Here is a 22,931-nt window from a genome sequence, read left to right as displayed (position 1 = left end):
CCAGGGGAAAGAAAACCCATTTGGGTAAGGGAGTGAGTCATTAATCCTGATTCCACATTCGGAAAACAAGGATAGAGGGAGGAGCCCAGAGGAGGGAGGGTCTGAGAGAGGGCACACAGGTGTGTGGTGCAGTCACCGACGGGGAGGCAGCCCCACGTGGACCGGTGCTATTCCGTGCTTGCACCTAGCAAGGATGTAGGTTCCAACAGATGGAGACACACAGATGCACACACACATACACACACGTGCACGCTCACACACACAGGGATTAGTGTCCTGCTGAGAAACAAACCTCGGGGAGATGATTCCTAAGAAGTGGCTTTTGGAATTATCTTGATATGTTCCCTGGACAAAGTGAGGCCCCCTGGGATGCTTCTCTGCCTGATCTCTAAGCAAAGCCAACAGCTGTCAGGGAGATAGTAGTCGGAGAGGAAGGCTAGACAAGTCAGACGGGGCGGGGGCCATGCTCTCGGCTCTTCTCTCTTCTCTGGTTTTCTCTCTCCGGTTTTTATTCCTGTTTCCTTTGCTTTCCCGAGCAGTTTCTCTTCTTCCTTCATCTCTTCTGGTTTCTCAGGCGCCCTGCTCCCCTCATACTCAGGCGAATCTCCTCCCCTTTGAGACGGCAATAACCTCACACCTCTGGAGAACATCTCTGCGCCCTGAGGAAGTTTGTATGTCATTCACTTTCTCCCCAGGCCCGCTAGAGAAACAGATGCCTGCAGCAGGGTCTGGCCTGAAATGCCTTTCTCTCCATTCTCCTTCCTCTCCTCTACATCCCCGGATAAAATAAGAAACCACAGCTTCATTAAAGCAGCGTAGACTTTAATTCAGGTGGACAGGCGGGAAGAGAGCTAGGACTTGCCTCCCTGGGTGTCCAGATGAGAAGGCCGTCTCAGAGGCAGGGGCAGGGGGGGCGGGGCGGCACGTGCGGTCTGGTGGTAGGACAGGGCCAGGAGGAGGGGTGTGGCCACACAGTGCAGAATGGCCAGGGCCTCCGCCAGGTGCTGTAGCAAGTCCAGAGCTTGCTGGGCCAGACATGTCCACAGGACCAAGGCCTTGGACCTCACGAGGAAGTCCAAGCCCACAGCTACCCCATGAGGCCACCAGAACACAAACCAGGCCCACAGGACATTGGTCCAGGGACACTGCCACCTGCCCCATATTTTCGTCAGCACCTTGGCTCCTAGCAAACCCAGTGGCAGCAAGGTGAAGATGGCACAGCAGGTGATGGCATGCAACAGCGGCAGAAACCAGTGGCTCTTGCTGAATGTCAGGGAGCAGAATCCATGAGAAGTGTCACTGGCCAGGGTGGCCGGCAGCCCCAGCAGGACAGCCATTCCCCAGAGTCCCACACCAAGCTTCAGGGTGAGGTTGGGGACCTGACCTGTGCCCATTTTGGGGCCCAGGCAGGCATGGCACCCTATCAGCAGAGCCTGGGCAAAGGCTGAGCCATACCAGACCATGTGGGCCAGGTGGCACAGAGGGGTGCCCTGGAGCTCCTTAAGCCCTGGGGCCAGGAAGGGCACCGCAATGCTGAAGAGAGTGCTGCCCACGGCCAGCTGTACTAGGAAAGGCCGTTCGGGGCACGCCTGCCAGTGGAAGAGAGGTCTGAGGAGGGCGAAGAGGACAGCTCCCCCAGCCAGGATGCCCAGGACGCTGGTGAGGATGAAGAAGGGCAAGGAGGAGTCGTCCAACAGGCTGCAGGAGCGGCAGGGGGCAGCGGCGTCCACGTTGCTGTAGTTATAGTTCAGACCATAGGAATCATTAAAGTCATCCCAAATATCGTCTTCGAAGGTGAATTTAGTAGAGTCCTCATTCGCCACCTGGAGGACAGCCCCAGAGGGGACAGTCAGATCATCTGTTTACCCCACTCAAGAGTCCCTGGGAATAAAGGGAGCAGGAGGGGGAGACAGAGCGGAGGCCAGCCTGGAGGAGGGAATGCAGTGGGGACAGTAGGAAAGGATGGCACAGGAGCCTCGGAGCCTGGGAGGAAGAGTAGGGGAGGGGAACGGACAGGCTGTGAGAGCCGGACAAGGTCAGGGCCAGGGCGCCAGGGACCTGGATGGATGAGGGACCCCGGAGACCAGAGTAAGAAGGAGGAGAAGGAAACAGAGGGAAGGGTAAGAGATGAGGGGAGAAGGAAAGAGGTGCAAAGGCCCTGAGGCAGACAGAAAGAGGTGGTGGGGCAAAGAGATGGGGGACTGTGGGCCCAGCCCCACACTCACCTGGTGCTGCAGGCAGTTCCCCATGGCGCTGCTGGGCTAAGGGCAGGCAGAGAGTAGGGCTGGGAACGTCCCGTGGGTGGCTGTGGCTCCAAGATAAGTGCCAGGGGCTAATGAAGGCCATCAGTTCTGGGCAGGGCCAGGGGATAGGCAGTGGGGGGGAGCCGGGCATTCAGGAAGCCTTCGCCCCACACCCATGGCCCGCCTCAAGCTCAGGCCCAGAAGGGGCAATAGCCCGGGGCTTCCTGTTTTGAGGTTGGATTTCACTGGTGGGGACCTGCACTCAGGAAAGGAAAAAGATGGCCCGCAGATAGCGGGTGTTTTCCCGAAGGTGGAAAGGGGGGCTGAGAAGCCAGGGGGGTTTCCAGCAGGGATGGAGTCTTCGAGCACCAGGAAGGAAGAGGGGCCAGGGGTGACTTGTGAGGCAGAGATAAGAGACCTGCTGGGAAGGCAGAGGGAAGGGGTAGCTGATGACTCTCACTGAGTCTCCACCCCCTTGAACTGGATCCAAAGAAAGACAGCTCCAGGGGGACATTCGAGGGAGGGGCTGTGAGTGGTGCCTGAGGTCGGACTGGCCCCTGTTGATAGCCCTGTGCTGTGCATGCCGTCTCTGTGTGTGGCTATGTGTGTTGTGTGTCGCGAGCACATAGCCGAGGGCTAGGTGGTAGGTGGGTGTTGGTGTTTCAACGTGAGGACAGGAAGGGCTGGGGGCCAGCGATCAAGGCTGTGTGAGGAAGCTGCTTCGGGGAGCGGCTGGGCGTTGGTCTAGCCACCTACGGGCGCCGCGAACGCATTCTCCATACCAAGCATGACGCGCTGTCTGATGAGCTAAAGCAGGCGCTGGGGGACAATGGGGCAGCACATTCTACAATGGGACTGTCGCCCATGGGGCGCTCTCGATCATATTTGTGTTGGGGGACAGAAAGGCTTGGAACGGCCTCACTGGCGGGCCTCTCGGCGATGTGTGCGGTTCCTTACGGGGGTGGGGCTTCTGTTTCTCTCCGACTGGCAGAGCGAAAGCATTTACTCCGCACATGCAGGCTCCTGAACCCGCACCTCTGCTCCGGACAGCCTCACCCCTCCAGGGCTTCTGCACCGTCTCTGCTCTTTCCCTGCCTTTTCTTGGGTGGGGAAACGGCCGGGACTTCGGGACGGGTGAGTCACTGGGTCTCAGGAGCTGGTTAGGCGACACTATCTCATTCCAGGAAAGCCTGGGGTGTTTCAACTCAATCTCACCAGGAAGCCCTTTTGCATTCAGGTAGGGGTGCATGGAGTCAGAGTAGGGGAGCCGAGATGCAAAGGTGGGTGCCTTACGCAGATCGCCATCCCCTTTCTTCCCAGGATGACTGCTCCGGTTTCAGGTTCAACGTGAGCGGGGCTATTCAGTAGCCCTGGGGAGGGTCTGTCCTGCTGTGGGGCCAGCTGCATCTCTGCCGTCATTGTGTCCTTCTCCGGTACTGCCCGGCGGGGGGGCAGCGGGGAGCAGGCAGACACCCCTCCCCAACCATGCGAGAAAGCAAGGACCCTGCCGGAGGGGATGAACAGCCTGCTCTCCCTCGGAGAGCTCTGCTGTCTCCGCGCAGGGATGCCCTTGGGAAAGGGGGCCACCCCTGGGGGTTCCAGGCGCAGGGGACACCAGCAGAACCCCCCTCACGTGCACACACCCCGACTGGAGCAAGAGCAGCAAGAAGGAGGCAGCCGGACGACACGGATAATCCAGATATATTGAGGGTGGCCCCTCGGAGATTAGCACAGGAGAGTTAGAAAGATTATAAAGATACACGATCCCCTCCCTGCTCCCCTCCCCCCACCCACAGACAGACACACACAGCACAACAGCCCCTCCCCCCGCCCCCGTACAAATATGGCTTCTGTGTAATATGGACAGAGTGGTTCAGCTCAAAGAGGAAAGGTCATTTTCCCAAAAGCGGGTGCTGGGAGACAGGGAGCCGACAGGCCTGGGGCCCTAGGCTGCCTTGTTGCTGTGAGGGGGGTCCCTGGCTGAGGTGGGGGGGTGCCCGTGCTGCCCAAGGGCCCTAGCCAGCGGCTGGAAGAATCACGTGGATATTACCTGAACTGAGGGGGGTGGACAGGCCTGCCGGCTGCAGCAGGGAGGACGCGCTGGAGGGAGTGAGTGGGGCCCCGCCGGGACAGGGAGGGCGAGCGACCTCATCTCCATGGCAGCGCAGGAAGACAGAAAATCAAAAGCAGGGGTGGAGATGGGAAGGAGACAGAGGTTCACTCCCAGCCCTCGCCACCCAGGGGATAGACTCTGGGGCGGAAGAAGTGACAATGCTCCTTCCAGGGTCAGTGCCGGGGAGAGGCCTGAGGGGTGCATAGCAAAGGCTGTAGCACTGACTCTGTGGCTCTGAGAAGGGAAATTGAGGCAGGGTTTGAATGCTCTGTGTTTTCGGGACAGATGAGATGGGCAACTGAGCAAAACACACCCTGGGACTGTTTTCTCCATGATAGATGGGCACCGAGGGTGACCTGGGACACATGGGGATGGAGCCACAGCCCAGGTGAGGTCCACAGCCCAAATCAGAACCCTCCCCGCCTGAAGCCCTCCTTTGCAAAGCGTCCCGCAGCCCCCACCCGCCTGGGCGCTCCCTCCGTCCCTCTTCCACACGCGTGCATATACACACAGATGCAAGCACAGACACGAGAACCACACACTCACAGAGTTCACATTACTCCCCTCGTTTGGGCAGGACACAGCTCAGTGCAGTGAAGCTCCTTTTAGTATTTTTGTTGTTATGTCTGCCTGGCTGCTGAGGGAACGGGAAGGGGCAGGGCAGGCGGCACAAGACAGGAGCAGCGTTGCCGTGTGACAGTCAGGGCTCGGGTCAGAGGGTCAGAGCCAGGGGCCCGGAGCAGCGCCTCTCCCACAGCTGCTGGAGCAGTCCCCCCTGGGGCCGGGCTTCATTCGTCATGGGGGGCAAGGGGTACAGGCTCCTCTCTGCCATCCTCCCCCTGCAGAACTACCCGCTCCTGGCAGGGACCTGTGTCCTTCCCATGTGGGAGCCCCGGGTCCCTGCGTGGCTGCCTTCCACCTGCTGGCTCACACCTCCTGGGGACGCCCACTCACCCCTTTCCTGTCATGGTGGAGGAGGGGTGACCGGGCGGCCCGCTTCCCTGTCCGTAACTTGAGGTGCGTGACTAGCAGAGGAAAAGCCCCCTCCAGCTTCTGCTCACCACCTCCCCATTCCCCCAGGAGGCCAGGAAGCGGTGGAGGACAGAGGGCGATGGGGGAGGGCCCCCACACCAGCTGGGCTTGGCTCCTGGTCCTCGCCCCTCCGCGCCCCCCTCCTACACTCCAGGGTTTTGCTTTCCTCACCGGGCCCTGCCCCTCCAGCCTGGAGACGGATTTGATTTGGGATTGTTATAAAAATAATAATAACCCAAACGCAGAGAAGCCACGGAAAGGGCTGAGGGTAACCCTCCCCCCCCACCGCCCTCCTCCCTCCCCATTCCAAACCGAGTACAAAACCGCACCCAAAGCAGACATTCTGTACAGGGGGTGGGGGGCTGGGGAGCAAGCGGGAGGGGCGGCCCTGGGGTCGCTCTGTACAAGTCCAGGTTGGTGATGGCCCCAGCAGTCCCCGTGGGGCCCCTGGGGTGCAGGAGGTGTCCGGGCGCCTCTAGATGAAATATTCCTTCTTGTCGTCTCCGCCCGACTGCCCGCCTTCTGCGTTGATGATGGCCGTGTCTGCATCTGGGGCATCATCAGAGCCTTTGGCCTCATGTGTCAGGTAGGTTCCTGCAGAGACAGAGAGACCCCTCCTGTCAGTTGCAGGAGCAGTTTCCACTCCTCCAAAGCCCAGCCCGCACCCCTGCCCTGCCGGCCCTCTGCCCCCTGCTCCTGCAACACTTCTCCTGCCTGGAGCTCTCTACCTCCCCACCTGACCGGGTCTGCATCTTGCTGCCAACACCCATCACCTGACCACACCTCCTGAATAGTGAATGAATGCTGCCCCTAACTAGAACCTCACTCATGGAACAAGAAAAAAACCTGCGTGTACGTTTGTGTATGTGCGCACGCGTGTGGGTGTACGCGTGTGCCTATGTGCCTGCACGTCTGTATAAGTGTGCACGCGCACACCTGCGTGTGCACGCCTGTGTGCCCGTGTGTGGGTGTGCACACGTGTGTGTCTGCCTGCACGTCTGTATGAGTGTGCACGTGTGCACTTGTGTGTACGGGTGTGTGCCAATAGGTGCATGTATGTCTGTGTGTGCATGTGTGTGCACTTGTGTGTGTGCACCTGTACGTGTAGCACTTGTACGTACCTCTGTGCATGTGTGCTCCCGTCTGTGTGTGTGTGCACACATGCACACCCTAGGTGGGGACAGGGAAACTGCAGGTCAGCCGTGAACAGGGAGCTGAGGTCTGGGTCAGCCGTGCAGCAGGGCTGCTGGCTGAAGTAGCACAGAGGGGAAAGTCTAAGGAGTGGGCAGGCATGGAAGCGGGAGAGGAGCAGAGATGCCGCGGGATGGAAGGACAAAGAGCTGAGAAAGGAAGCCAGTGCAGAAAGAGATGGGAGTGGCAGAGTTGGCAGGTCTCCACTCAGCAGGAGACCCTGGGGGCAGAGCGGCAGGGCGGGGGCGGGGGGGGGGGGCAGCATGGACTGAGATGGAAGGCTCCGTTTGACTTGGAGGACCACCAAGTGATGGGGCTCTACTGCAGGGTTGGTGGTGCTCAGTCATCACAGGGCTGGCTGTCTTCTTTCTTCCTCTCACCCTCCAAGGGCCAGTGGAGTCCCCAAAGGAGCGTCGGGCAGCCAGCGCCCTGCTGCCTCCCTGCCTGCCACCCCCCACCCCGGCTCCCCGCTGCCTCTGACCTTTGTGCCTGATCAAGTAGTGGCCCAGGAAGATGAGCAGGATCAGCAGCAGGAAGACGATGAACGCCACGATCCCGCCGATGATGGCGTGGTAGGTGCTGGAGGACGAGGGCACCGGGCTGGGGTCTGCGGGGGGGAGCGCACAGTCAGACCTGGAAGAGCCCTTGTCTTAGCACATCTCTGGCCCAGCCGTGGGCCGTCTGACACGGCACAGGACACGGCACAGGACACGGGCTGACATCTGTTGAGCGGACCGAATCGAACGGCAAAGGGGACGTGCCTGGTTTTGCACCCTTCTTTCTTACCCCTCGTCTGGAACACAGTAATTCTCCTTAAAAATTGTGTATTCGTGAATAAGTTGACAGATCTGCTCACACTCAACCCTTTCAGCTGTGTTTCTGGCACGGAAGCTCTGGTCCAATTCATCCCGTTAACACCCATGTCGTCTCTTGTTCTCGCTCTTGCTTTTACTTTCGGGGGGATCAGACTATTCCTTCTCTCTCTCTCTCCTGTCTGCTTGCCCTTCAGAGCTGGCCTCTCTAGGGGGCCCCCAGCCTATTCCTCGTTGCCCCAAGCCCAGACAGTGAGACACCGATGAAGCTGTGAAGGGGAACTCTGACGGCGCCTCCCAGAAGGCCATGCACTGAGGTCACGGTGTGAAGAGCCGTTCCGGGGTCCAACTACATCGCAGTCCTCCAGCATGCCTCCACCGGGGGGCCTCAGACTCCAGTGTCACATCCCAGCCTCGAGAGGTTTGTGGGAAAGGCAAGGACTTCCTTCATGGATGCCCCTCCCCTGCCCACACCCTGAGCTTCTTCCCATGATGGCCAATGTCTCCGCCATCTTCCTTCCACGGCAGCATCTATGGCAGGGTGGGGGAGGGGGTAGATCCTCAGAGTGCACACTGGGCCAGGCACGACGAGGACAACACCAGCCTCGTCCAAGTCCCAAATACCCGAGGAGACAGCGCCCAGGCCCAGGACAGTTCTGATGTGTCCAAAATTACATGAGCCATAGGTGTACCTGTCCCACCCATGGGAAGGCTACTGTTTTCCTACAGAGTCAGCTTGAGTCTTGATGCCTCACTGACTCCTTATATATTTTGTCTTTCCTGCCTCACGTCTCCTCGAGCTTGACTGGGCCAGCTTTTTCGTTCCTTGACTGTCTACGCCTAATTGGAAAAGAAAACATTTATGTTCTGATTTTTTATGCTCTGCTGGGGAGGGAGGGAGAGGATGGGCCTAGGGGCTCCATGATATGGTGGGGTGGGTGTGAAAGTGTTGAGTGGGAAGAAGCAGAGGGACGTCGCCCCTGTCTTTCTCCCAGGCAGTAGGTGCACACAGTCTCACATTAAAAAATCATCATCATCATCATCCTGGATTATTGTTCCAGAGGCTATGGAAAGGGAAATCCCTCAGAAAAACAGAGCTTCCCATGGCCAAAATGACCTCTGGGGTCATCAGTTGCAGATCCCTGTCTCTGCTGGAACTCCCTGTTTTCCCTTCCCTGTTGAGAGGGTCGGGGCTGCTCTGGAGGCCCTGGGGAAGGAGCTGCAGAGCCTCCTCCCACCACCGGGTGTCAGCACTGGCTGAGGACGCAGTGAGACGGGACCGTGGGGGAGGGGCCGGGAGACCGACCACCAACCGCAGGGGCCACGAACTCTCTCTCACCACCCTGGTAGTCACCCTCAGAATTGGCCGGGGGAGCTCTGGGGGCTGACACTGGTCCTCGCTGCTGACATCCTACACCAGCGTTGTCTGTGGTGCTGAGGCAGCTCCCACGTGCTGAGTTCTGTCCTTGGAGTCCGAATCACCCCATCTGCACAAACACCCCGGTCCCAAGGTCTCAGGTCTCTTATCTGTCACCTCACTGACTGAATGGGCATTTCTGGTAAGGGAGCCTCTAGTGTTCCCCCAACAACGCATTTCCCCTATTCAGAGCTTGTAAGGTTTTCTGGCAGGACCCTGCTGCCACTAGGATCTTCAAAAATTCTGCCCGCTCTCCAATAAGGGGACCTCTGTGCCAGCCTGTCACTGCTCCTGAGGTTTTGTGGTCACAGCTGTGGGAAGAATTTCAGAGAAGAAGCATCACTGGTGTCTCTGGGAGATAAGGCATCAGAGAAAGTGGCCTGTGTCTCAGCATCATACCAACGGGCGTCTGCGTTCTGCCTGAACCCACCCTACCCTGTCTGCGGCCAGGAAGTGGCAGTGACACGCCGGTCCCATGCTGGTCACCAGAATAGCAGCCCTGAGACAGGCCCGTGGAGAGGGGAACCCCCACACCGGCCCTGGCGAGACTCCGGGGCCTCTCCACACAGAGGCATAGTTTATTGCTTCCCCGGGGAGAGTAGGGGTGGGAGGATGGTGTCAGGTGCACCACTAGGGCTCACCAGAGCCCACCATTCTGATGGCTTCCGTCTTGCACATTCCAGAGCAGACCTAGAGCAGACCTAGAGCCCAAGTACCACACTCCCACGGTCGGCCCTCTTGCCCTCAAGGCACAGCGAGGGCTGCTCTCAGGAGAGGGAGACACAGAGCGTGGGGTGGGCAGACAGGCGAGGAGGATGCCCAGGGAGGGCTGGGAGGGCTCACCATTCACGTTGAGCGTGTAGTACGCCTTGTAGCTGCCCATGTTGCTGGTGGCTGTGCAGCCGTATGTCCCGCTGTCGCTCTTGTTGAGGAAGGGGAAGATGAGGGCGCTCTCCTGGGTCATCTTCAGTGGGGGCACACTGCCTTCCTTCTCCCACAGGTACTGCTGGGGGCTGTAGAGGCAGAGGAATCACACATGTTTGGGAGCGAGCAGGTCAGGGGGCTAAAGGGAACAACAAAAAAAATACCTGGGAGGAGGAATTCAATGATGGTTTGACCCAGGCTCAGGGGCTACAGGGGCCCCAGGCACAAGCTGCTGAAGGGAGGGGTGACGCTTCGGGATTTGACCCCAGGATGAGGGTGGTTTCCTAACTCATGTCTGGCTGTGTCTTGGGGGTTCCCATGGGGACCTCGGGGGCAGCTGGGGAGGGCCCCTCTTCTGCTGCTTTGCAGGAGATGCAGTCTCCAGGGATGGATGGTGAAGGGCAGGGTCAGGGAAAGCGAGAGGCTGAGAACAGGGGGGAAATGGGGAGACTCTAAGGGAAGCTCAGGGTCTGAGGTGTGGAGGTGTCAGGCCAGGAAGCAGATCTTCTTACACGGGATTGCCACGCCCCTCACAGTGGAGCAGCAGCTTCTGGCCCTCGCGGGGGTGCGGGGGGTCTGGCCTAATCTTCGCCGTGGGTGTGTCTGTGGAGAAGGAAATGATGTCAGTGCACCATTGCCACACCGTCCAGGAGAAGACCAAGGACCACAGTCCCGCCATCACCCCGTTGTGTATTAAGGCTTTAACTCCTACCTGTCTCAGGCGTGGGCAGGGCTGGGGACACAGACCTCCAGCCCCAATCTCTCATGAGCAAAATCCATGGTTACTACTCAATGTGCACGGGATTTGCATCGCAACCCCGTAGAGGTAGGATTTCTGAAGCTCTGTCTGTGGTGGACACCGAAGGGGTGTCCTAACAGAGAGCCGAGAAAGGCCCCTGGTTCACCTGGGCCTGGCACAGAAGTGGGACTTCATGCACATTTCTGATGGAGCAGTGAACTTGACCTGGGTCGTTTCCTGAGCTCACAATCTCCACACCCTCTCTCCTCTGCTCCTAGGGAACAGCCTGCGAACGCCGAGTATCATTTTCAGGGTCAGAGCAAAAGTGAAGGGAGAGTTTCCCAACAACAAGAGATGGGGGTCATATTTAGGCTGCAGAGATGTGCTCTGGGAAGAAAGGATGGCGTCTGCCATGGGCACCAGAGGGCTGCTAGGAGGCTAGGGCCAGATGGTTGCTCAAATACAGCCAGAGGCTGGTTTAGAACAACAGATAAAGGGGCTGAGCTTCCCCTGCGGGACAGAGCCAACCTTAACCACCTGCTTATGAACATGTTTCCGTCAAATCAAACAGGACAAAGAGAATCAGGCCAGGTGAGAATACAGGGGCCCCACCCCCATCGAAACCTCTAGCGCCTTGCCTGGAGTCTAGCGCTTGTTAACTGACTGCTGATCACCACTGGGCCTCGAGAGTCAGCGCCAGAGGATCTAGTACCTGGCAGGGAAGTCTGTGGGGTTCGGACATGGGAGGGGGGACCAGGGCCTGAAGGAAGGACCCCAAGGCCAGGGGCCCCGCATGCATAACCGATCAGCAGAGAAACACCTTAGGGTGATTGAGAACTCTGAAGTCTGCTGAGTTCTTTCCTCGGTGTCTTCCCCTTGACCCTCATGCTAATCGGTGAAGCAGGCAGCGGCCCCTGGGAGAGGGCAAACTGTGGTCAAAGAGGCATAGCCAGTCAGCAGCAGTCCCACCACAAGAATCCGGGCCGTCGGCAGCCAAATGGAAAGGGACATCCCTGGAAACCTGCCTCACGTTCAGCTTTCAGCAAGGGGTCTAGCGATTTTAAAGGGCACCAGAGTCAGTCCTGGATCTTCCGTAAAAAAGAAGGTTAAGCAGTTGAGTTCTTCGAGGATAATGACAAGCCTCTAGAGAAGTTAGGACAAGAAATGCATTGTTTTATGATTCTCTGTATTCTGTCTTTGCACTTTTTCTTTTTTCTTGGTTCCCACACTCAGAAAATTTACAGTTTCTCATGAGAGGGTGAAAGTTTCCTGTCTATACTCAAGGCAGAGTCCACAGAGAAATGAGGACCCTTGGAAAGGCTTGGAGTAGGGACTGTGACAGTGGTCATTGTAGGTCAGAAACCCGAGAACCCTCGGGTTTTGGGGGACCACAGGGAAAATCTGGGATCCTGAAATCACAGTGTGTTGGTCTAGGAAGAAGCCTTAGTGATCACCAGGTTCATCTTCTCTTAGAGGAAAGAAAGAGTCCAGCTCACTGGATGAAGCCATTTCCTTAAGCTAGCACAGCCCCTAGCGGTGGGGGGCAAGGGGAAGGGGAGACCAGCCCCGCGTCTTCTAATTCCCGGCTTGTTACAGTGGCCGCCAGAGCTCACAATCTAGCGGTACATCCCTGGCCTAGCTCAGGACTTGGTAAACTTGCCCTGGGGCCAAATCCTGCCAGCTGTGTGTTTTTGTAAATAAAGCTTTATGGGAACACAGCCACACTAATGTGCTGACATAAAGTTTATGGCTATTTTCCTGCAGCAACAGCAGAATTAAGTTGTTGAGACAGAGACCGTGTGACCCCCCCCAAAGCCTCAAATACTTGCTATTGGGCCCTCTCCCAAGAAGCTTGCTGACCCTCAGCCTGGTGGCATCATCCGTGGACTCATCGCTCATCTGCGCGAGGTGCTGCACGTAGCCACGCGCGCTCTTGTCCCCTACCCCCATTTCATACCTGACCCTTCTTCACCCACAAGCCCACCACATACATAGAACTTCAATGCGTTGGGAAGTGGATCTGTCAGCTCCCTTTAGAGACTCATGGTTCACAGAGCACACGATGTCCGCCCCGTCGTCCTCCCGGGAAACCTGGAATGTCACTGAGCTGCTCACGGTGAAGGTTTTACCATTGGGGTCTTCCTGAACGCGGGTTGGTTCTCCTGGAGTAACAACAGACACGTCCACGCGCATACACACAGACACAGCGTGAGCCCTAACATACAGACACAGTGTGGGCCCACGGCAGGCATACAGATGGCGAGTCTCCACTTAGACAAACTTAGAAAGTTGTGAAATGGTGATGTACACACAGGGAGAATGTGGGCCCTAACATACACACTCACACACACACACACACACACACACACACAAGTGTGCACAAAACACCTGTCCTTCTCCTACACCATGCTGATGCATGCACACGCAGACATGTACCCCTCTCTTCCTCACCCATCCTACCCTCTCCCCCTGAGCCCCAAAGCAGGGAGAACTTACCGTGGAGCTCTTGGTCGCCCTTCCGCCAGGTGAGCTGGGCTGCAGGTTTGCTTCCAGAAGACTGACAGTTTAGGGTGGTTGTCTCCTTTTCCCGTAATGATGACTTGTAGCCAGTAATGATGGGCTTCTGTGGGATTCCTGCCATGGAAGGGGGACGGCCAAGATAGGAAGGAGAGGCACCATGAGGTGACCTCAGCTCTGCCTGCAGAGATGGCCTCTCAGGGACTCAGGATGCATGAGTCCTACTTCGGGTTAGAATGGGTAGAAGACTAGAGAAATCATCTTTTTCTCCCATCTCCTCCCTAAGAACCCACAGGGAAGATCTAGTACGTAGTCCGGCATCCCACAGCACCACTGGCTGGCTACAGAAAGGATGTAAAGCCCAGGGGAGCACAGAAGGAAACTGAAACACAGGACCCAGCTGAGAGCACATAAGCAGCAGGAGGGTACTTGGACCTTAGAATCAACACTGCAAAGACTTCTCGTGTTTCCCTCATACAGTCTTAGGAGGTATGCAGGATAGACGTCAGCATCTTTTTTATCATAGTTTAGGAAATTCAGGCTCAGAGGGAGTAAGAGATTCCTCCCAGAGCACACAGTAAGTAGAGCAGAAAGGATCAGAACCCCGTACTCTGCATTTTGTTCCATTGCAAAGGAAGCACAAACTGAAGTTTCCCCTAATGCTCAGAGACTCGCTGGGCCTCTGACTGCCTCGGGGGCTCACCTTTGTGTTTGCAAAGTGGCATGCTGCGGAGCCCCTGGGGTTAGGGAGCCTCACCGAGAACAGTGACGAGGGACTTGGCCGTCCTCACGGGCATGGTGAAGATGGAGCAGGTGTACTCGCCCTCGTCCACCAGGGCCACGTTGCTGATGCTGATGCTGAGCTCATGGGGAGTGGATCTAACCAGCTGGATCCGATTATCACGAAGGGCTGGGGACATTGGGAGAACGGGGAGCAGGGCTTTTACTGGCACTTTTCACGGTCATCTTCCAGTTCCAGGCCAGAGTCTTTGGGAGAAGGGCTCCAGCATGGTTTGGGGTGGGGGAACTCCTCCTGAGTTTGAGCCCTCTTTACGCCGTCACATTCCTGAGCCACTGGGCAGGCACAGTGGCCTCAGGGATGCTCAGAAAAGTAGGCCTGAATCTCGTGGGGGTGCCTTGTGAAGTACTTGGGGCAACACTTGACACCAGCTAAGTCTTAGGGCTGCTTTGAGGTGTCGCCCCCGGAGGACGGTGCACGGCTCAGGTCGGAGCTGTAACACCATGGTTTCTCTGGAGCGTGCAGATGAGTCCCTGGCTTGTTGCCTCCTCAAACAGCACACCTTCCAGGTGCCCAGCCTTCGCACCCCAGGCACATGCTGCCCTGGGCTCCGCGGACCCCCGCCCCAGTCCACAGCTCCCCTGGAGAGAGGAGACCTGTGGCAGTACCTCTCTTCTCTCCAAAGTAGAGAGTCTGCTGGGCAGGGTTGGACCACTGCAGAGACGAGTCCTCGTGGTCCTTCACTTGGCACTTGAGCACCACCGTCCCTCCAGCCACCACGGTCTCATCTGACGTCCAGGGCTGGCTATCTGCAGGAGCGCAAGAGGGTCAGCGCCCTGAGGAAGCCCGGCCCCTCCACCCGCTTCTGGGCCAAAGCGTGCCTCATCTAACCCAGACGGTCCAAGGTGCCCGTGTCTGCGTTCTCTTAAGGCATCGTGGGAGAAGGAGCAGAGGTGGTGGGGAAGGGGAGACAGACCTTATTTCCTCTTGCTTGCAATACACAGAAAAACAGTCATTTGTTGAATGTTTGCTGAGTGGAGGGGAACACAGGCGTCCCGATCTACACAGAGCACCGCACATGCAACTCTCCTGAGAGGCGCTGCCGTTCACTTTGAAAGCACGCACACGCACCTGTCAGTCTACGCTCCGCCTCCCTGCCTCCGCCTGCCTCTACGAGCAAGGATGGGAGAGGCGCTTGAGACCAGTAATCCCCAAACTAAAAGTGAGGAGAAGGCCAAGTCAGCCTTGGGTCCCACATTCATTTACATAAGAGGGAGCTGATAAAACTGTGGAATAAGGAACCAAAAAGATTCAAAAAAAGAAGAAGAAGAAGAAGAAGAAGAAGAAGAAGAAGAAGAAAGAAAGAAAGAAAGAAAGAAAGAAAAGCTGAAACATTTTGGCATAGACTTTACTTCCTCCCACAATAACTTCCCTTCATCATCAGCTGACACTCTTTTGGTACCAGGACAACCGTCTTCTCAACACACCAACCCAAATCACCCCCCTCCTGTTATTTTAAAGGATTAAAGTTTTCCCTGCCATGCGATGGAAATACTTTCTCACCCTTCTCTTCTTAACCAAATTAAACAAACAAACAAAGGACAGGCAAGGTATCCTAGGGAGGGGCCCTCTAGTTGGCCTGGTCGGGAGCCCTCCCCCTCGACATTGTTCCATGTTCCCCACAGCATGGCTTCTGCTCCCCATGCTCAGTCCCTCGTCTCTGGGACTGACTTTCTGCGACGGGAGAGCAGCAGCCTCTGCGGGACTAAAATCCACAACACCCTCCAGCTGGTTCTGAAGCATCTTCACCATCCCTCCGGTGGGGCTAAGCTAGTGCAGCAGCATTATTCTCTTAATCGGAAGCCAAGAAACTTACTTCCTGCATTACCTAATTGAGTAGTTTTAAATAGTCCCCATTCTCCCCCTGGCACTGACCTTACCCCTGCCCTCTCTGTTATTCCTTTCCTCCCTGGTCACCAGAGCTCCGTTTCCAAGAAATACATAATGGATGCTCCTAGCAGAGAAGGGGCCCCAAGGAGAGAAGGTGGCATGTGCTGGGCTTGGTAAGAAGCACGGGTGCTTTGGGGTGTCCGTCTCCACGTGGGAGCACAAAGTCTGGCTGCTGGTTTTGGTGTTTAGAATAATAACAGAACTGAGGGGGAGCTTAGGGATCATGGAATCCAATTCCCTCATTTTATAGATGTAGACAATGAGGCCATGGACATGAATGATTGCCTACGATCGTTCTGCTAACCGGGGACTCCCATGGGGACCGCGCCCCTGCTCTTCGACTCTCAATGCAGTGGCCTTTTCATGGGAATGTTCCTCAAGTAACTGCCTGGCTTGAAAATTTAAATGGTGACTTCAAGATTAGTGAGCCAGAGATGGAGCTGGCTGAATAAACTGGGACGTGATTTATCCCTGAAGCATCTGAACGAAAGGTTTGGGAAACCTGTCATTTACCGCTCACTCTATACCAAGTTTTGACGAGCGATCCCCTTATCTGTGGGTAGAAGAATTCTACCTCAGGTTGTGTCTTCCAGAACCTCTTTATTCTGAGTAATACCCTCCTCCTGGAGTCATTTTACTTTGGGGGGAAAAGGTGGAGGGGATAGAGAGGGCTCTACACTGGAGTAGGGAAGAGGTGTGGGTGCGAGAGAAGTTGGTGGTGTGGAACTAAGGACTAAGATGTCAGATGGAGCTGCGTGGTAATGAGGGGTGTGAGCACACAGGGCAGAGGCAACATGAGTGGGAGATGATGTGAGGATGGTGGAGGGGACCGAGGGACATTGAGATGAGGGGCCTGGATTCTCACCTTGACTGGCCAGCATGTCAGGGCTGCTCCAGACTGTGGAGCTGATGGCCTCGCCGAGTGGAGCCAGAGTTCCCAGCTCCAAATCCTGCTCCTGCCAGTAGCCTGGGGAGAGAATCTCCATCAAGGATGAGCCCTACATATTTGCTGCTATGGTCTGGGACACTTCGGTGGTTGGGGGCGGGGAGAGGGCAGGCCCTTAGTGAAAAGCAGGTTTGCCAGGATCCCTAAGAGAAGTGGGTTTCTCACAACGGGGAGAGATTTAATGAGAGTTCCAGAGAAGGAAGTGAGCTCTTCTCCGAAGGCGGGATAAAAGGAGGATGCTAAGTTTTACCAGTCAGTCATACAACGTCAGAGCCAGAAGAGACCTTAAAGGTCCTCTGGTCCGGTTCTCCCACTTTACAGATGAGGACAATGGAACCTACAGAGGTTAAAAGTCACTTTGGTGAAAGTCATCCCAGTAAAGATAAAGGAATATTTTTCATTCTTTATCCAGGATCCTTTCGGCTACACCATATTATCTACTAAAATAACAACAGATCTAACAGTTAGATTACTCTTAATTAGTTTACTCTTAACCCTTTTCGTAGACCTGTGGAATAAACGCGCTGGTTCCTGTTTTGCAGCGTGGAAGCAGGCTGCAGTGACTTGCCCAAGGTCATACAAACGGAAGAGCGAAGACTGGAAATGTAAGCCTGATCCCAAGTGCAGAGCTCTGCTGCTTTCCAGCTGAGGCCCCTACGACTTCCTGCAGGCCTGGGAGCCCCCGCGGCCACCTGCTATGCTAGCGCGCAGCTGGGACTCTCGGGGGCACCCGGCCGCTGCCCGCTTGATCCCCCCCGGCTCTGCTCCTTGCCCGCCACAGCCAACCCCGGGGCCTGAGTCACCGCTAGTCTTCCCGGCCGGTGGCCCCTGCACCCGCCGCACACACGCCGCACGCGCCAGGGACCGGCTCCCGAGCTCCACCTGAAGACGCCGGGGGACAAAGAAAGCAGCCCTGAGAGTCGGCCAAAGTCTCCCGCCGCAGGCCCAGAACTAGCCAATCACGGGCGCAAGGCTCAGTGACGTCATCGGCTGCCGAGCAGAGTCCGGAGCCACCGCGCATCCCGGGCGGGGAGTCGCGGGAACTTGGCCGGCAGACCCGGGGGCGCGCGGGAAACGGACAGGCCAGCGCTGCCCCCGCGGTGCTAGGCAGGGTCCGGGATGCGGGCCAGGGGTGCGAGATCAGACTGAAAGGTGGGCCTGAAGATAGGGAGCGGGACGAGGGGGGCATTGCGGAATTCGAATGAAGGGGAGACGGGGCAGGTGGGGGTGGGGAGCAGGGGAAGGGAGGGGAGAGGCGGAGAAAGAGGGCTAGGGCCTGAGAGCGCCTCCAAGGGTCAGCGGCCTCCAGGGGCCCTCACACACACCCTCCAGGAGATTCGAGAAAACATCTCCAAGAGGAGAAGCACCAATGCCCAAATGGGGAGGAGAGTAGAGACGAGACAGCCGAGCACCTGCACTCCGTGGAGAGAAGCAGGCGGCAAAGTGTTGGTGAAGGGAGGCAAGAAGGCTGAGGCTGCCCGGAGAGGTGGCCAGTGCTGGCACGGGGTGGGCGGGGGGGCTCTCAGACCCTGCAGTGCCCCCCACCCCACCCCACCCCGCGCCAGGCCCTTGCCCGCTGCCTTCCGCGGACTTCAAGGCTGGAGGCAACCTGACGCTGGTGAGTGTTTGATCTTCTTTTCCAGGTTGTGTATTTGTGGGTGCTTGGACAGAGGGGGTGGAAAGGCAGATTGGGGTGCTAGAGGGACAAGGAGAAGCCAGAGAGGAGTCGGTGCTCAGATGACCACCCCCAGTCCTGGTGCTGTGTGCAGTGGGCACAGAACAGGCCTTTGCTCAGGTGAGCGGAGGGAATAGCCATCTGAAACTTTGGCACAGGACTTTTCAGTTTGCAGGGCGGATCTTCAGCCACCGGTTCACTGGCTGACAAAACGACCTTGAGAGACGGGCAGCCAAACCATCGCTTTTTAGAGATGAGGTTGAGAGAGGTCCCGTGGCTTACCTAGAGGCACACAAACAGCACACCTCTCAAGAATCTCCTTTCTCTCTCCCCGGGGGCTCTCAAAGCTTTTTCAGCATCTCCTTTCTCTTTCGTGTGGCATTTCTGCCCATTGTGCCGCTGTCCACTTGTTTGCTGATCAGTTTCCCCATCTAAACTCTGAGCTGGTGAAGAGCAGAGGCCTGACCTTATTCAGCTTCGTAGCTTCAGCTCTTAGGGTAGATCGGGTTCCTGGTGCATTAAATTGGCTCTGGTCACTCACTCAGACACACCTGGTGCTGTGCTGGGTCCGCTGGCAGTCAGGCAGGGGATGGATATGCCCAACGGCAGCGCGGATTTCGTCTCCACTCTCCTGCTCCTTCTCTCCTCTATGCTTTTTGCTGCCTTCCCTCGGTGTTCTCCCCTATTTCTATTTCTTTTGACTCTCCCCTTCTCCTGGCTTTCGTTGGCATTTTCTCCCCCTCTGTAGGATGAATATGGGACATGGGAAGGTAGGCCATTCAAACCACATTGAATGGTGCAGATGAGGGGACTGATAATTAAAACGGATACTCTCCAATAAATGGCCTACATTGTCTGTAGATTTCCAGGGAACTCAGTCTGGTTTGTAGCGTTTTAAGAAGCCGGTGAACATATAACTGTGTGTATGTATTTTTTTTTTTTCCTTTCCCTGCTGCAGTGATATTTCTCCCTCTAGTTCTGAAAACTACTTATGATCTCATGTCTTCTCTTGAGAACTGTTAGTATGCCTGAAAGTTTCCTCACTGTTCTTATAACATTGTGCACCTGTAATGATAAATTCAGAACGGCTCCCAGCAGTGGACAAGGGATTATAATGCTATTAACAGAAACATGGATAAGTAGCAGAAATTATGACCGGGGTTGCAAAGGCCTTGTGACTTTGGGTTCAGATTGTGCTGTTCATTTATGACATCAGCGTAGATTCCTTCCGTGTACTCCAACTGCAAGGGAAAGCTCAGGAACCCTCTGAAAGGGTGGCATCGGACACTTCTGCAGTGGACACAGTTGACCTTCTGCTCAGGCAGGACCCTGGAGGGCAGTGCAGTCTGGACCACAGAGCCCCTTGTGTGTGGGTGTCGTGGGGGGTGGGGGGGGATGAAATCAGGCTAATCATAGGGAAAAGCGGTGAAGAGATTCTATTCAAATGGGCCTTATGGTCTTTCTGCTTCTGAGGCTTCACTGAATCCCATGGTCTGCACATAATACTCAAATGTGTTGGGCTGGCCTTTGAGATCCTGGGCAGTCTGATGCCATTGTGATTTCCAACTTTGTTTTTCCTTTATCCTACCCGTATCCCAGACATGATGCCAGTCTGAGTTTTGTATAAACCCTTGGCTTTCCTGCCTACATTCCCTTTCCTACCATAACCCTGCTGATAATGCCCTCCACCCATCTTCATACATCTAAGCCCCACCAGTGCTTAAAGCCTACCCTCTGTGGCACTGCCTCTGAGAAGTCTTCGTTAATTGTCCCAGATGGAACTAGCTTCTGGTTTCTCTGAGTTGCAACACTTGATCTACTTTTCTTAAGCTGTGCATTGCTCTGTGTGGTACAGGAAGTTTGGCTTCCCTCCTAACTATAAAGATTCCACAGGTGGGGTTGATATCTGATTCATCTCTGTATCCAGCATTGACTCTAATGCAGCAGACTGCACATGGGAGGGGCATAATAAATACATATTTAATAAATGAATCCAAGATGCTGAGCGTCTTCTGTTGTGAGAACTCGGCTCAGCCTTTGCCAGTTGAGAAGGACCAGCAAACCAAACAGGAGAAGGAAGAAATAGGACACAGGAGAGGGTAGACCATCCTGAGGCTGAAGCTCTAGGAGCTACAACAGGGTGGGGATCGATATTTATTGATCACTTTGTATGCGTCAAAGCCCAAGTTAGGTGCTCTGTAATCATTATCCAGAACAGGTATTATCATGCACACGTTAAGGATGAGTTGGCGAGGACTCAGAAAAGTTAAGTAATTCATCCACGTGACGTAGCCAGTAAGTGTTGGGATGGGACAGTCGTCAAACTTAGACCCCTCTGACCTCAGAGCCCAAACTTCATGCACATCTCTGCTGCACTGTCTCCCTCTGTGTGTGTGTGTGTGTGTGTGTGTGTGTGTGTGTAGGGGGGAGAATAGGGTTTCTAGGGGTCAAGATTCTTTCCTTCTTTCCTGCATTGCTGCTGGGGTGGCTCACGAAACAATATTCACAGGCTCATCTGTAAAATGATCAATGTAACAATGTAGCAAGTTGGGAATGAGGGCTTGTGTGGTGATGGGATGGCTTACACTCGCCGAATTTCCTTGTTAATTGGATTTCTTCATGTGGCTTCATCTATACCTCTGGGGGATACTTCATTTACCCCCAAGAGCTTTACAATGGGGGACTTTTCCGTTAACCAAGCAGCAGATGCGTGTAGTTAAAACCAACAGAATCCTCTCATGTTTTCATGGGACTCCAGTGTCTGGGCTGAAAATCAAAAGAGTGTCTTGTTTGCCTTCAGTTGCCTTGGGGGTTTCTTAATTCCTGGTTTATTTATCCGCGGGTTCTAGTATCTTTAGGACTCCTGGCATTTTAAAGGACAAAGTAGCCTTTTCCCCCACCCATGTCCTTCTGATGCATTGTTCACATTAAGACTAGCAGAGGTGGGAACTGGGGACTGAGCAGCGCGCCCTTGAAGTGCAGTGCTACCTGTGACTCAGGTTTTCACTCATAACACATGTCCTCACAAAGAGTAAGAGCTCAATAAATATTTATTGAATAAATAAATGAGCGATGCCAATGAATGGCAATGTAGAATGTCTCCTGTCTGAGGGATGCTAGGAGGGACGCCTGAGAGAATGTGCCAGTATGAGTCCCGATTGCTCGGTTCATGTCTTCCCTGCCCTGTCTGTTCTGGGAATCTATGGTGCGTTGCCCTAAGGCCCGTGAACAGGGTCACAGGTGGGATGGAGGGACAGGGACGACGCGCTCCCAGGTCACCACTGCCGGCCTTGCAGACACCTGGGTCCAGAGCTTCGCTTTCCTGACTAGAGAAAACCAGCTCCCTGAGTAGGAGTTGATGATGATGGTGATGGCAATGGTGATATGATGAGTCAGCATTTCTAACTCCACAGTTAAAAATATTCTTCATCCCAGCCTACTTGTTATTCCTCACGACTACCATGACAGGTGGGTGGAGGAGTGTTATCTCCAAGGGAAAAACACACTGGGGGCTGTGGCCCAAAATACTGAAGGGACCCACTTTTAGGTTCATTTACCCACACCCTTTACAAGGTGCCCCGGCCAGGGGATCTCTCTTGGGTTCCTCCCTGACCTGAGCTACTCGTGAATCCTTGTGTACGTGTGGATCACACCCACAAGAGAATGGGTCTGGCAAAATCAGATTTAGAACTCAGTCCCTGGACCTTTGCTGTGTGCCCAGAGCCTCACGTTTAACAGTGAATGTCCGATTCTCTGTCTGGAGGAAGGTGGGCCAGTCCTGTGCGGGTACTGATTTAGATGCTAACTCTGAGATCTGGGGGGAGTCCCTTTGACCTGAGAGAATTTAGAGCACAACACCCTGATCGAAAAAGAATTTGTTTCATACTTTTACACTTCCTCGTGTGCTGCTGGGAATTACGCTACTTCTGCTGATGTTACCGTGGTGGTTCTTGTCTAGGGCACTGAGGGCCTGAGTGTCGAAAAACTCTTACTTCCACTTTCTGTCCCTTTCGAACTCTGTCCTCCCCCGAGCTCTCAATCCCTCTTTCTTTCTCTCTATACTATAGTGCAGTCAGACAAAAGCTGGGGTCATGAGAGGTGGGAGTTTTGTCAATTTGGGATTTCCTGTCTTTCCAGGTATGTTTCCTGCTCTCTCTGTGGCTCCACTGGGATCGGCCTCTGTCCCCACCCAGGTTCCAGGATCGCCTAAAGGGTGACCTGGCTGAGCTCAGGGATGCTCCAGCTCATGGTTCCTGTGGGACTTCCGAGCTCAGTCACGCCCCAGCAGCCTGCCTCTGTCACTTCGGCCTCCCCTCCACCCTCTCTCTGGCAGGGCCACTGAGACCCCACTGCTCGTTTCCTCCCTCCGTTCTTTCTGTTGCCGTCTGGCTTTTCCTCCTGGAGTCTTGTTTACCTCCTTTCCCTCTGGCTCCCAGAAGCCTCTTGGGCCCAGAAGGCACAACTCTCTCAGCCTTGCTGTACTGTCCCAGGAGGCATGCAGTATATAAGTGAAAATAGATGGTAAACAGAGTGAGAAAGAGAACCTTCGCTAGAAGAAGTGCCTGTTATGCTGATTTGTCCCGTGGCCTGCTGAAGCGTGGCCAAGAGGTTCAGATCTGCAGAACCAGGGATC

At 55.5% G+C, this 22,931-nt stretch overlaps 2 protein-coding genes and 1 long non-coding RNA gene across 8 annotated transcripts in view; 1 reads left to right on the top strand and 2 right to left on the bottom strand.

The window, feature by feature from the left end:
* Positions 1-801: 801 nt before the first annotated feature.
* On the bottom strand, positions 802-2,841 carry LOC111138973 (atypical chemokine receptor 1 (Duffy blood group)). The gene is made up of 2 exons (XM_022491028.1): positions 2,226-2,841; positions 802-1,823 (listed from the first exon to the last, which is right to left on the bottom strand). Exons 1-2 carry the CDS (start codon positions 2,247-2,249, stop codon positions 852-854), a joined length of 996 nt encoding a protein of 331 aa, XP_022346736.1. The 5' UTR covers positions 2,250-2,841; the 3' UTR covers positions 802-851.
* Positions 2,842-5,679: 2,838 nt separating this feature from the next.
* The window catches only part of LOC111139024 (cell adhesion molecule 3), a 28,488-nt gene continuing 11,236 nt past the window's right edge, over positions 5,680-22,931 (bottom strand). The window contains exons 2-10 of one of the 2 annotated variants that reach the window (XM_022491118.1): positions 16,543-16,644; positions 14,396-14,536; positions 13,746-13,898; positions 12,968-13,105; positions 12,463-12,633; positions 10,245-10,335; positions 9,652-9,821; positions 7,061-7,186; positions 5,680-5,982 (exon numbers count right to left, since the gene is read on the bottom strand). In XM_022491118.1, coding sequence (XP_022346826.1) covers positions 5,864-5,982; positions 7,061-7,186; positions 9,652-9,821; positions 10,245-10,335; positions 12,463-12,633; positions 12,968-13,105; positions 13,746-13,898; positions 14,396-14,536; positions 16,543-16,644 — 1,211 coding nt within the window. In that variant the 3' untranslated portion in view covers positions 5,680-5,863. The remainder of the gene's footprint in view (positions 5,983-7,060; positions 7,187-9,651; positions 9,822-10,244; positions 10,336-12,462; positions 12,634-12,967; positions 13,106-13,745; positions 13,899-14,395; positions 14,537-16,542; positions 16,645-22,931) is intronic. The other variant, XM_022491119.1, reaches the window with a different exon arrangement.
* Positions 18,179-22,931, top strand: part of LOC111139025 — a 77,341-nt gene continuing 72,588 nt past the window's right edge. For all 5 annotated transcript variants that reach the window (XR_002640074.1, XR_002640073.1, XR_002640075.1 and 2 more), the window contains exon 1: positions 18,179-18,241. This is a non-coding gene — a long non-coding RNA (uncharacterized LOC111139025). The remainder of the gene's footprint in view (positions 18,242-22,931) is intronic.

This window comes from Enhydra lutris, unplaced genomic scaffold (assembly GCF_002288905.1).
Source record: "Enhydra lutris kenyoni isolate GAN:26980312 unplaced genomic scaffold, ASM228890v2 scaffoldscaffold94, whole genome shotgun sequence".
Classification (NCBI taxonomy): Eukaryota; Metazoa; Chordata; class Mammalia; order Carnivora; family Mustelidae; genus Enhydra; species Enhydra lutris.
Note: the sequence above shows the minus strand (reverse complement) of the source record. Positions and strands in the feature narration are given on the sequence as shown.

Coding starts and splice junctions, on each gene's coding strand:
- LOC111138973 (XM_022491028.1), bottom strand. CDS start 2,249: ATGGGGAACTGCCTGCAGCACCAG. Junction 1,824..2,225: donor GGAACTGCCTGCAGCACCAG/GTGAGTGTGGGG, acceptor GCTGTCCTCCAG/GTGGCGAATGAGGACTCTAC.